Source organism: Lemur catta, chromosome 12 (assembly GCF_020740605.2).
Source record: "Lemur catta isolate mLemCat1 chromosome 12, mLemCat1.pri, whole genome shotgun sequence".
NCBI lineage: Eukaryota > Metazoa > Chordata > Mammalia > Primates > Lemuridae > Lemur > Lemur catta.
The window spans coordinates 75,555,007-75,569,526 of NC_059139.1; the positions used below are offsets into that span (position 1 = coordinate 75,555,007).

A 14,520-nucleotide genomic window follows, 5' to 3' on the forward strand; every position below is an offset into this window, starting at 1 on the left:
TATTGTGATGGTGGTACAGATTATTATTATTGGAACCATTTGAGTGCAAGTTGCAGATATCATGCCTGTGTAGACAAGAGTTAGCGTAGCAGATCTGAGACTGTTACCCTTATACAGTTCTTGCTTGCAAGGCTGGAACTTGGTTGGCATCTTGGAACTTGGGTTTCCTAAATGATAGGAGTAGCTCACTGTTTTTAAAACTTTTGTGCAAACAGCATAGTTCATGCTAAATACTTGGTTTCCTTTTGGGAGTCTAGAATCTTAGTATGGTCTAGGCAGATGGTTCCTACATAACCAGCCCCCAGTAGAAACCTTGGGCAGTGAGTCTGTAATGAGTTTTCTCTGGTCAACAACATTTCACATGTATTGTCACCATTTGGTGCTGGAGGCATTAAATGCATCCTGTGTGACTCCATAGGAGGAGGACTCTTAGAAGCTCCTCCTAGTTTCCTCTGGACTCACTTTGTGTGCCTTTTCCCTTTGCCGATTTTGCTTTTTATCTTTCACTGTAATAAATTATAGCTGTGAGTGCAAAAATATGCTGAGACTTGTAAGTTTTCTTAACAAATCACCAAACCTGGACGTGGTCATAGGGGCCTTCTATACAGTGCCTCTTTTCTTAAGCACTTAGCTATGTTCTAAGCTAAGAATATTTACTTTATCAACCTCAGCTGTGGATTTTTTTTATGTTTAGCTTTTATTGAAGCATAATTTACATGCAGTGCAATATATAAATCTTAAATGTAGAGTTACGTGAGTTTTGGCAAATGTATATACCCATTTTTGCCACATTTTTTTCACCCTGGGAAGATCTCTCATCCTCTCATCTCTCTCTGCTGCAGCCCCTGCTCTTTGATTTCTATCATTGTGGATGAGTTTTGCTTATTTAAGAACTCCTTAATATATGGACTCACATAAGATACATTCTTTTGGATTTCCTTTCTTTTGCTGAGCATAATTTTTTTACAGCTTTATTGAGATATATTCACATACCATAAAACTCACCCATTTGAAGTATACAGTCTGGTGGTTTTTAGTATATTCACAGAGTTGTGCAATCATCACCACAGTCTCCTTTTAGAAATTTTTTAACATCTCTAAAAGAAACCTTAAACCCAGTAGAAGTAACATCTCTTTCTGGCTTCTTCCTTCCATGCCCCAGGCCCAGGCTACCACTCATCTGCTTTCTGTACACATGGACTTGATTATTCTGAACATTTCACATAAATGGATGCATACAATATGTGACTTTTTGTGACTAGTTTCTCTTGGCATAGTTTTTTTCAAGGCTCATCCATGTTGTAGTGTTATAGCATGTATTAGTGCTTTATTCCTTTTCATGGGTGAATAATATTCTCTTATACGGATATACCATATTTGTTTATCCAGTCTTTAGTTGATAGGCACTTAGGTTGTTTCTCCTTTTTGACTGCTATGAATAATGGTACTATACACATTTGTGTAAGAGTTTTTGTGTGGACAAATGTTTTCATCTCTCATTCTACCTGCAAGTAGAATTTTGCTGGGTTACATGGTGACTTTGTTTTGGCATTTTGAAGAACTGTCAAATTATTTTCCAAAATGGCTGTACCATTTTACCTTTCCACCAGCAATGTATGAGATTTTTACTTTCTCTATATCTTTACCAATGTTTGTTATTGTCTGTCTTTTTTACTGTAGTCTTTTTTACTGTGAGAAATGGTATCTTTTGATTTTCATGTTCCTAAAGACTACTAATGATGTTAAGAATATTTTCATGTGTATATTGGTTACTTAAATATCTTCTTTGGAGATATGTCTCTTCTAATTGTTTTCTTTGTCATTTTATTGTTGACTTTTAAGAGTTCTTTATATATTCTGGATAAAAGTCCCTTGTCAGATAATGATTTGCAATTTTTTTTTTCCATTCTGTGGTCTGTCCTTCGCTTTCTTGAAGGTGTCTTTTGATGCACAAAAATTTTAATTTTGATGAAATCCAGTTTATCTATTTTTCTTTTGTTGCTTGTGCTTTTGATGCCATAGTAAGAAACCATTGCCTAACCCAAGATCATGAAGATTTATTCCTTTGTGGTTTATTTTTGGACCCTGAAGTTTATTCCATTGTGTTTACCATGCTGTCTTGATTACTGTAGCTTTGTAGTAAGTTTTGAAATTGGGAAGTGTGAGTTCTCCATCTTTGTTCTTTTTTAAGGTTGTTTTGACTGTTCAGGTTCTCTTGATTTTTTTTTTTTCCACATGAATTTTAAATCAATTTTCAACTTCTGCAAAAATACCATCCAGGATTTGAGTAGTGATTATGTTGAATCTGTCCATCTTTCTTCTTTTTTAAGGTTGTTTTGACTGTTCAGGTTCTCTTGATTTTTTTTTTCCACATGAATTTTAAATCAATTTTTCAACTTCTGCAAAAATACCATCCAGGATTTGAGTAGTGATTATGTTGAATCTGTAAGTCAATCTGGGGGAATATTTCCATCTTAACAATGTCAGATCTTTGGATACGTTAACGTGGGATGTCTTTCCATTCATGTAGATCTTCTTTAATTTCTTTCCACAGTGTTTTATAGCTTTTCATATAAAAGTCTTGCACTTTTTAGTTAAATTTTTTCCTAGATATTTTATTTGTTTTGCTGCCACTATAAATGGGATTGTATTCTTAATCTCATTTTAGAATTATTATTTCTAGTATGTAGAAATATGTTTGATTTTTGTATAGTGATCTTACATCCTATCACAGCATAAAGTTTTTGAAATTTGTCTTTGTTGTGTATGTTACTAATCCATTCCTTTTTATTACTGGGTAGTATTGCATTGTTCAGTTTCCTGTTGGTGAATATTTGGGTTGCTTCCAGTTTTTGGCTATTATGAATCATGCTGCAATAAACATTTGTGCACAGGTCCTTTTGTGGCCACATGTTTTCATTCTCTTGGGTAAATACTGGGAGTAGAATTACTGGGCTGTAGGCGAAATGTATGTTAAGTTTATGTAAACTTTGAAAGAGTTTTCCAAAGTGGTTGTGTTATTTTATACTCACCAGCAATGAATTTGAATTCTGGTTGTTCCACATTCTTACCAACATTTGGTATTGGCAGTCTTTTTTCTTATAACCATACTAGTGATATTTCATTGTTTTTATTTGTGTTCCTGTGATGATTAATGGTATTGAGTACTTTTGCTTATTGGCCAGTGGTATATCCTATTTTGAAGTTTCTAAATCTTTGCCCATTCTTTTCAACTGGGTTGTTGTCTTTTATTTTTGAGTTGCAATTCTTTGTATGTTCTGAATATGAGCTCTTTGTTACATATGTTTTATGAATATTTTTTCTGTGGTGGTTCATTTGTTTTTAGTGGTATCTTTCTCATTTCTTTTAATCATTTTATACTAGTATATCAGAAAAATTTTGATGTGCATGTGTGTATGTGTGGTGTAAGTGTATAAATCTCCTAAGTAGCAAGTTTACTGTTTCATTTTATTATTATTAATATTTTATGTAATTTCTTACTGGTTATAGTAAGTATATACTATCATCTTCAAAAATGAAAATTATCATATCTTTTTAATTCCTAATATTCTTTAGACCATATATCTGTTTGATATTTTATTGCATAGATCAAATCTGCTATAGTAATGATCTTCTTGTTCCAGACTTTTAGTGGAAATTGTTTAGCTGTTCTATGCTAAGTATTATCTAGGATTTTATGGTAGGCGTTTTTTATAGTGTTTAGAAAATTGTTTTTCTTTTTAGTATTTTCCAAATAGCAATAAGTATTGAATATTACTGGATTTCTTTCAGAATCTATTAATATTACATTTTTTTTTATTTGCTATGAATGTGACAGCAGTTTGCTCAATTAAAAAGTCATTGACTTGCTGGGATAAATCCCTTTTGGTTTTGCTGCTATTGAGTTCAATTCGTTCAGTGTTTTTGTTTAGGATTTTTATATCCATTTTCATAAGTAAGATTGGCTTTCTTTTTTCATGTACTATATTTACATGTATTCTTATTGGTTTATGTTACTTACTAAAATGAATTGGGTAGCATTACATCCTCCTTTGTATTCCATGACAGTTTATGGACATATGAAAGAATTTACTCTAAAATTCTAGGCCTACAGGGTCTTTTATTGGAGAAATTTTTTTGATAATGCTAAAAATTTCTCCACAGTCATTGATATAATTTAATTGACATGTAAAATGTAAATTATATTATTTTATCAGAAACCCTGCCTTCATATCAACATTTTAATGATTTGAAATATAAAATAAAAATTGTATATGATTCTTTGTTTTAAACAGTATTTTATTACACAAATGATGTACACTTAATGTAGGAAAATAGGAAAAAATAATACATGTTAGTAGAAAGTAAGGAAAAATCCTATACCTACTGTTTAGAGATTACTGCATTGTGATATATATAACATTATAACATTCTGGATTTTTCCATATGTATCTTTAAACACAATTAATTTTATTCCACAAAAATGGGATTGTATTTAGAAAAATTTTTTTCATTAGTTGTATTAGAAGCATAGTACAGTGTTTAAAACTGTCTTTTTCTCTGCGACTTTTATATCTTATGTTTTCTCCAGTTTTCTCTACGGCCTTTTTATTTGACTGCTAGTCTGCTTTATTTATTTTTTAAAGATCAACTCTCTTTTTTTTAAGCCAATGTAAGTATTTTGTGTTTCTTCATACTGTCTTATCTTTATTTTCTTCCCCCTTATCTCCTTCTGTCTGTGTTTTTCTCCTCAAGGCATTGGTAAGGAGTACGTGTGCTCACATATAAACACTATGGCTCCTTTATTCTCTTTGTAGGAACCAAAGGTGAGTTGGAGGGAGCCTTTCGAGAGAGAGTGCGCCCATCCATCTCGCTCATGTGTGGACTCAGCACAGGCAAACTGCCGAAATGGAGTTGGCCCTCACTTTTGCAGAGGGCGGTGGCACTGTGGCAGGGTCAGCCTGAGGGTGCGTGTTACTGCTACCTCCAGCTGCCCTGGAGAGGAGCAGTGCTGGCCTTTGATGAGGCTCAGGGTGTACTCATGGCTCTTAGCAGCAGCCGTTAGAGGTACCTTGCTGCTTCACGCTCTCTTGCATCCCAAACAGCGAACATACATAATGACAGTTACAGCATCATAAAACTGTTCAGTTAGAGTCCTACAGATGTCAAAAAGTGAAATTTCAACAACTTAATTTAAAGCTCTAATTGGCTTTTATTAGTGATTCATGAATAGGGCAGCATCACATCTAAGGAATGAGCAGAGCAGAGGAGGTGGGCTTTGTAGGTAGAAAGGGGCTGAAAAAGAAGAAACAGGGTACAGAAACCAGGTTAGTTGTTTTAAAGTTACTTTCCTTAAAGGGTTAAAACAGAGGAGATTTCCTTATAGTGCTGGCTCAAGTAGACTGGGCCCCTTTGACCGGTTGGTTGCTGTGAGTGTCCTGTGTTTTGGAAAATTGGAACATATTAAAGTTCAGTTTGATTATGTGGTACCCAGCACGAGAGACTGCATTCTGGTTTGGTCTGGTCTGTTGGGCCCAAGTGCAAGAGCTCAGTTCCAATACAGTGGCCTCCCATAAATTTTATTTAACACAGGCTTCTACTAATGAGTGACTACATGTTCCATAATGCTGAGAGGAGCCAGGTTCAGGGGGATTTTTCTCAGGGGGGTTTTTCCCTAGCTCAGTTACTTTCTATTTTTTTTAAAGATAATGAACACATCTAGGTATATGAAGTTTCTTCTTATTGTAGCTTTGGTTGCATCTTGTAAATTAGAGTAGTGATCTCAGTTTTGTTTTCTAAATTTAGAACAACTATTACTTTAGAGACTTCATTTTTACATTTGGTTATGGGATGCTTTTTTAATTGTTTAATCTTTGACTATCAGTTTCTGTTTTTGTAGATTTTATTATAATATTTAATCATTATAACTTTTTTGAGTTTTTAAGTTTGTCTTTTGACTAAAATATCCATGCTACCAATATGTTTCCTGATTCCTCTAAAATAATTATAGTAAATGTACTTAGAATAATCAATTTTATTAATTTTTATGCTACCCATGTCCTAATTTTCAAGTCTACTAGGTTTGCCAAGAATTGACTGGTATCATTTATTCTTTTTAATGATTGATTTTCTTATATTTTTAAGTTTTTACTTTTGTATATTTTGATAATCTTATTCTTACATGAAGGCACAAAATCTTTTTGATGATTTTTCCTAGTTTTATTGACAAATGTTTTATTGGCAAATTTTGGATTTTTCCTGTATTGTACTTTTCCCTAAATTAACCCCTTATTTCCTTATTAAAAAATATTATTTGCTTCATGCTAAGGAAAACCCCAGCAAGATACTAGGTTTCTTTCTAAGTCACTCCCTAGCTCTCACCTCCTTTCATATCAAAACTTTAAAAAATATAGTTTATATCCTCTCTTTTCTACATTATTACCTCTCAGGGATTCTTTATTCCATTGCAGCCTTGCTAGGTTGGTACCCCTGGGTGTGGATCAAGAGATTTTGATGTGGAAAAGATTGCCAGTGTTGCTATAACTGTTAAATTGAATGGACACTAAACTCTCTGACATCACCATAGCATTTGATGTTGATTTTTATCTTGTTTGTAAGCTTATTCTGCCCTTGTTTTTGGGACATCACTCCTTTTTTATTTGATAACTTAATTTTGATATAGTTTCAAATTTTTAAAAAGCTGCGTGATAATACTTGGGAAGGACTCCCATAGATCCTGTACACAGGTTCATATGCATGTTTTTCTGGACCATTTGAGAGTAAGCTGGAGGTAACTTGTCTCCTTATCTCTAGATACTTCATTGCATATTTCCTAACAAGCAAGGACACTTTTATATGTAATCAGAATACAGTTATCAAATTAGGAAGATTGATAGTGATACAATACAACAATATAGTTCACAGGATATATTTAAATTTTGTCAGTTGTCTCAATAATGTCTTTTGTAAAAGCTGTTTTTTTTTCTTTCCCAGCCCAGGATCCAATCCAGGGTCATATATTGCATTTAGTTGTCATGTCTCTTCCGTCTCCTTTAATTTGGAACAGTTCCTCAGCCTTTCTTTGGCTTTCTTGACCCTTGTATTTTTAAAGAGTACAGGCCAGTTTTGTAGAAAGTCTCTCAGTTGAGTTTGTTTCCTCATGATTAGATTCGGGTTATTTATGTATCCTTCCTATCTGCCTATCTTGCTGCAGTGTCACTGCAGTGGTTTCCCTAGTCCTCAGTGCATGATATCGTGAGGCATATGGTGTCCCTCTGCCCCAATATCGCTAATGCTAGGCTGGATAAATTGGTTAAGGTGCTGTCTGCTAAGTTTCTTCACTGTCCTGTTAATTTTTTTCTTTTCTAATTAATAATTTGTGGTATATATACTGAGACTAGGTAAATATCCCATTCCTCAGCAAACTTTCATGTTTTAGTTTTAGCATTCATTGATGACTTTCTAATTCCACCATTCCTTCTATAATTGTTAGTTGGCATTCTACTAAAGGAAGAACTTTCCTTTTTACCTCCTGTTTATTTATTTATATCAGTGTGAGCTCATGGATTGTTACATTCACTGGGTTATAATCTAGTACTGTCATTATTTATTTTGACATCGCACTTGTCCCAGATTTGCCCAGTGGAAGCTCCTTTCACTTGTCTCCTGAGGTATTTTACTATGTATGTCCCTAGAATTCTTGTACCATTTCTTTACTTTATGAACCAAGAATATGATCCAGGCTTATCATGTACTTTCCCAGCCTCAGCTCTGGAATAAACCTTTTTTTTTCAGTTATTTTTAAAAAAGAATGGTATCTAAAGGTCAAGAGCTGGGAGCTAAGGTGAGCTCATTGGTACTGAGGTGTTATTGCATCTAATTCCTCCTAGTGCACTGGGTTGGGAAATGAGTGTGTGTGTGTGTGTGTGTGTATACACATCTGTATATTTTTATGCCTATTTGTTGAAAATTAAGTTAGTACTGATATCTTCTATCCCAACTCATTATTATAGGATATATTCCTGTCTCACATTCCCATGTTTGTAGTTACTTATCTTACAGTGAGAATCCTGGCTCCTTTGTCCTCATTTGTTCATTTTTAGAATACATTAAAGCAAGTTTCAGAATTGTTAAATCTCATACCACCACAAAAAACAAAATTACTAAATAGAGTCCAGTATTTCTTTACAAGTTTTGGAGGTAAATTACATGTGTGAAATGCTCAGTTATATGGTCAGTTCTTTGAGTTTTGACACATACTCTTTTTGTGTTTCGACTCCACGCTCTTGCTCCTACGTGGGTCCTGACTTTTCCTTTTCAGTCTCTTTTGCTGTATTCTTCAGTATTGCTCTACAGAGTTCTCTCTGCTGACTTTTGTGTTACTTTGTGTTGCACCTGTTTGAATGAAGTCTTTGCAACTAGGGTCATGATCTCAAGATCAGGATTCACTCATTTTTTGTAACCCTAGGGTCTTTCATATTCTTAGGTATGTGGAAAGGTGTCAAATCAATATTTGAATGAAAAAAAATGCACACAGCAATATTACTTATGTCGATCTACAGGTTGTAAGTAGAAGCCTTATTTGAGAATACTGATTAACTAAAAGATCAGATTTGTATACTACTAGATGAATAATCTTATTTTATTAATTCTAAACTGTATGTATATTATTTTTATTTAATTTTTTTTACATTTTATCCTCTATGAAATTGAGATATATCTGTAGTTGATTGATGGCTCTTATCATTGGTATGAGGCAGCTGTAAAAAATTGCACTGATTCCTTTCTAGGTAGGTAGAAAGTGCCAGCATCAAAATATTTTAGGATTTAAGGAAACATGATACAGTTATTTTAGCCAGTTCTGACGCTATATAATAAGATGATTTTGGGCTGTTTGTAAGGTATGAAATATAGACTAAAAAATCCATAATGTTGAGCTTGGGAAATACAAGTTGAAATGAGTTAGATTACTTTTGTCACATAACAGTGAGCTCCTGGTCTAACTCCACAGACAACAGGACTGTGAGATCCCTGAGGGCAGGGTCTTGGTTCTATTTGTTTCTCTGTCTCCAGTTAATGGCCATGGCTTTATAATAGCTGTAAGGTGGCAGAGTGCTTATTTCAACTCCACTTGATTAATTTCAGTGAGCATTCTCCTGCCTTGATGGACAGGGCAGTGGCAGAATGCTCCCTGCATAGAGTCCTGCTGGGAGTATTTCACATAGGATAATGCTGGGCAGATCCTTTGTCTTATTACCCTGGGAAACCCTAGAACTCTGGTGGGTCTCATGTGTTGTGACTTCTTTTTATTTCATTTATCAATTTTAAAAAATAACATTTATCTTATTTATCAACAGGAGTGAAACCTCGGTCTGGCTGGGCTATTGATCCTTTTGGACATTCACCAACAATGGCTTATCTTCTAAAACGTGCTGGATTTTCTCACATGCTTATCCAGAGAGTTCATTATGCAATTAAAAAACACTTTGCTTTGCAGAAATCATTGGAGTTTTTTTGGAGACAGAATTGGGGTATGTAGGGTTTGATGAAAGTTAAAGATCCCGTTTGACCTCCATGTTATTTCACAAGGGTTATGAACTCATGCCATTGTGGATTTCATTCAATGTCAGTCTTGAAAAATCAGGTTGCATGAAGGTACTCTTAAAATTATTTTTCCAATGTATTTGTGTTAAGATTCTTTTAAGCGATAATGCTGGTATTTACCTAGAGAACATAGTAAAAAATTTTTAATGACTAAAGGAAGTTAATAAATATAAGGAGTTAGTATTTTGCAAATAATGCTTTAACTTCTATTTTAGAAAGCGTGTTTTATCACAAAGTTGAACATATATTAGGACCCATATCCAGTCATTTAATCTTATATTCAGCCAGTGTTCCTTCTTCTGTCTCTCTTGTCTCTACATCTTGTAGGAATTGCCTTTTAAAACCTATTCCTGTCTTCCTAAAACAGCCCTCACTCGTATCACCTGTTTTAACACTGTGTTGTGTGGGTACCTAGGTGTTCCAAGGACATACTTCTGGGTACCTCTTTGTTAGAGGAGAGGATACAAGATTTAGGTCTTCTTCCTTTGTTCTTCCAGTTCCCTCTTTTACTCCCTTCCTCTCTCCTCGCCCAGCCTCTGCAGCTAATGTAATGGCCTCTGTGTGTCTTGTTACCTGGCAGCCAAGGAGAGACATGGCCATGATTTTGGATAAGCTGGTTGTAGCTTTTCCTTCTGCTCAGTTTGTATGCTTCCAGATTAGCAGATGCTGGTTCCTGGTGGGGCTTTTCTGTCTCTGCCATATCTAGATAAAAGAGGTAGATAGAAACTGAGATGTGTATCCTCCTTCAGACTGGTTGCGTTATATACTGCTGGGGTATATGTACTGGAAGTTAAAGAAGCTGTTGATTTAGGGTAGAGCTTATATTATATATGTATAAAATAACAGCATTTTGAATCATTTTTGGGAAAACAAATTTTATAAATGCAGGTTTGTGTGTTGGCTCTTTATTTTCAGATCTAGGATCTGGCACAGATATTTTATGCCACATGATGCCCTTCTACAGCTATGACATCCCTCACACTTGTGGACCCGATCCTAAAATATGCTGCCAGTTTGATTTTAAACGGCTTCCTGGAGGTAGATTGGGTTGTCCTTGGGGATTCCCCGCAGAAACAATACATGCTGAAAATGTCCAAAGCAGGTATGAAAATACGTGTTTCATAAGATAACATCTTGAATAAAGTAGCTACTTAGCTACTAGTTGCTGAAGGGTTAAACAAATGGGCTTTAGTAGCCAACATTATCCTCATTCGAGGTATTCATTCAAACCAGATCTAAAGCAACTAAAAAACACCAGAGCCTTCACTGTACCTCTGATGTGTTACAGTTTAATGGAAACTGAACAATAGATCAATATACAATGGATAACTTCTAATGCATTATTATTACCATCTCCCTTGCCCTCATTATAAAAGCCTTCTACTGTGTTTGATTGATTTCATATACTTTTGTTGATAATAAAACTTCTGGTCCCTATTGAACAAATTGGTGAGAAAAGCAACCCAACTGCAAAAACACATTTATTGAAATGGAACACATAAAGAGTGTAATTATCTGTTCCCTTAATAACAATTTCAATAATGGTGAGTGCCGCCCAGCTCTGATAAACACACATCTTTGCATCGTTACGATGTTTTTGACTTACAGAAAATTTTAATTAGGAATATTTATACTTAAATACATTTAAATAAAAATCAAAGGAAGGAATCATTGCTTCAGAAGAAAATTGTGCTAATGATGGAAGCATCTTATTAAACCAAGTTACCTATGGTTTCTAATATTGGTGATTTTGAAGTTTAATTTCTTCACTTAAAAATTAGTGGTGTATAATTCATGAAAATAAAACATTGTGTTGTTATATAAAAACACTAAACTGTGCTAGGAAAATAATGTAGCCTTTCAAATAAATTAAGATTTTTACACTATCAAAACATCTTATTAAAAAAGTTACTTTTTTCTTTTTAAAAAGTTTCTTTTAAAAAATGTATGTGAGGAAGAAGATGAGAGTGGATCTTTATTTTTTTTCTTTAAATTTTTATTTTTAAATTTTTACTTTAGAGACAGGGTCTCGCTCTGTTGCCCAGGGTGGAGTACAGTGGTGCAGTCATAGCTCACTGTAAACACAAACTCATGGGCTCAGGTGATCCTCCTTGGAATAGCTAGGACTATAGGTATGTACCACCACACCTGGATAATTTTTTTTATTTTTTGTAGAGACAAGGTCTCCCTATTTTGCCTAGGCTAGTCTGAACTTCTGGCCTCAAGTCATCCTCCAACCTCGACCTCTCAAAGTGCTGGGATTATAGGTGTGGGCCACCATGTCTGGCTGAGGTTGGATTTTTTTTACCTTGAATGGGTCCTTGTAATTATAAAGGAAATATTCCAGTGTGAGGCTCCCACTGTGGCAGACATGAATGTGTTAGCATGGCAGTCTTGCCATGGAGACCTTCTATCAAAATCTGACTTTCATAGTTGTTTTGAAAAACTATCCAAGGTTTCGTTTTCTTGATTCCTACAACAGTGAGAACCAATGAGGAACAGCTTGCTTTCTAGCTAGGGTTAGGCTAGGTAGGCGTATGAGAATAAGCCAATATATTATGTAGAAGAAGGTGCAGTGAAAAGGAGAGGGCTAGGGTGGGAGGACCCTTGCCTGTCTACTCAGGGAAAAAGCTATTTGTATTTACAGGTATTTATGCTACTCCTCTCAGCCCACGTGGTCAGGGATGGGAAACATCTTTAAGGTTAGCCAGATGTTTCAGTTGTGGAATCTCAATGCATCCATAGGTATTGTGAGCCCTCTTTCTCTCTTTTGGGTGCTGCTGAGACTACCTGTTTGAGACACATTATTGGGGGAAAAAGGCATTTTTTTGTAATCCCTTTGCTGTCTCATCTAGCCTTTCAGTGATTGCCCCTCAGGATCATACCTTGTGTTCAGTGAGTTCCAGTGATTTTGAAAGTGGTTTCCAGGTACCTGGGGGCACATTCACACAGGTGAATGAATATGTGTAATCCTTACATAGGTTTTTTTTTAAAAAGCTTCTTACAAGTCTTGAAATCTTAATTCTACTGGTTACTTCACATCTAAATATCACTGTCGTTTTGACCTGGTGATGAACGGAGATAAAACATAGGCATTCCAGCTCAATGGCACCTTTCAGCTTTCTAATACCCTAAAGAAAATGAGATTTAACTATAATATACAGGTGGCATCTTTTGATATATCCAGTTCAGCAAGTTCCTCTACTTTGCAAATAAATATCATCCTTCAACAAGTTCATTTTTGGTTGAGTACTGTATATTTTAAGTTGGCTTTTTCCATTGAATGTCAGATGATTTGATATTTTAAGGATTTTTTTTTCTTGGTTATAGTTAAGTTGACATTTCTTACTTGGTAGAATAAATCAAGAGCAAATTGTATGTGCATGTCTTCAAATGAGATGTTGGTCAATTGATTAGTCATGAGTTCACTAAATATACGGTGAACCTACAGGTGGTATAGGCTGGTTACTTGGCCTTTCCAGTGTTGATGCTTACTGAACTGGAGCATGAGGGTTAGCATAGATGCCAAATGTAAAAAGCATGTCATTAAAGTTTGTGATTTCCTTTCTGTGTATGTGCTTTATATGTATAAGCACAAGATATGGTATTAGGTCTAGTAGGAACCCCTTTTTCCCCAGGCTGCCTAGGGAATCTTGTTGGATGCTCAATCGTAGTATATTTTGTGTCTGTGGTTTGTATATTTGATTTTTTTTTTTTTTACTCATTTTTGGGGTCTTATTTCTATTTCTATATGGTTAATCTCATTGTTCATGCATTTTTTTATTACAAGTTATAATCTAAATGTACTTTTGGTAAATGTGGAATGTTAGTATATCACTAGTACGGATTAAGTAACGTGCTAAATGCTAACCTCAGAAAATTAAACATTATATGTTATATAAGAACACTGGTCATGTTTTACTTACCATGTTGTTATGTTATTGATAAAATTTAAATTTGCAAAGCAATTTGAGAAACAATGTAGAAAGACCATATAAGATTCTAATTTTAGTTAAATTTTTTTTTTATAAAATGCTTCTTTCCATCATTGATGTTTTTTGTTACTTTTGTATGTTTTTATATTGTGAATTAGAATTTACTTTTGGATAATTCCTGAAGTGAAAATTCATTGAATTTCTTGAGTTTCAATACTAAATTTAAAAAATACTTGTCATTGATTCAGTAATTTCTTAAGCTTTGGCTTTATAAACACTGTGAACTACTCTATGTTCATCTGTTTGTTTAATTTCATTTTCACAAGCCCTCCCTCTTAGTTTGTTTTCCCAGACTTCCTTAAATGACTTCCCAATTCAGCATTTTCCAAAGGGTATTCTGCAAAATACTAGAGTATGAAATATAAAAGCTGTTCCATCACATCAGCACGTTGTGTTTAGCTGGTATTTTGAGTCATGGGTTAGGGCCCAGGGAGGTAGAAACCAAAATAGCTGATTCAACTCCTAAGCCTTATCTAGTGATTCAGTACTGAGAAGGACACTGTGACAAATACAGATTATTGGTGGCAAGTGTTAAATGAGTTGATATTTTTCCTTGACAAGAGTAAATACAGTTCTATACAGTGTTATAGATTAAGATTTATTCATTTCTTTTGGTTTTGTTCAAAATACACTTTTCTCTATGTTTAATCAGGCAATTTTAGATTAGAGAAATGAATATTATGGCATAGCAAACTTCTAAGTTTATGTAGGTGATAAGCCCTTATTGTCTTCTTGGACTAAATTATTTTGAAACGTGGGCTATCCGGAATCCAATCTCTGTGGCTAGGCTTCAGGAAGACATTGGTGTCTGAGTGATTATATGCCAAAGTTGGAATGTGACCATATTTCTCTAAGGATAATCCATTGGAAACTGTAAGTTTTTCCCTCTGATAAGAATTTATGAATATTTTAAATGGTTAAT

General features: G+C 34.5%; 1 protein-coding gene across 5 annotated transcripts in view; it reads left to right on the forward strand.

The window, feature by feature from the left end:
* MAN2A1 (mannosidase alpha class 2A member 1) overlaps positions 1-14,520 on the forward strand; it is a 167,583-nt gene that overhangs the window by 55,468 nt on the left and 97,595 nt on the right. For all 5 annotated transcript variants that reach the window (XM_045566453.1, XM_045566454.1, XM_045566455.1 and 2 more), the window contains 2 exons: positions 9,357-9,530; positions 10,519-10,705. In XM_045566453.1, coding sequence (XP_045422409.1) covers positions 9,357-9,530; positions 10,519-10,705 — 361 coding nt within the window. The remainder of the gene's footprint in view (positions 1-9,356; positions 9,531-10,518; positions 10,706-14,520) is intronic.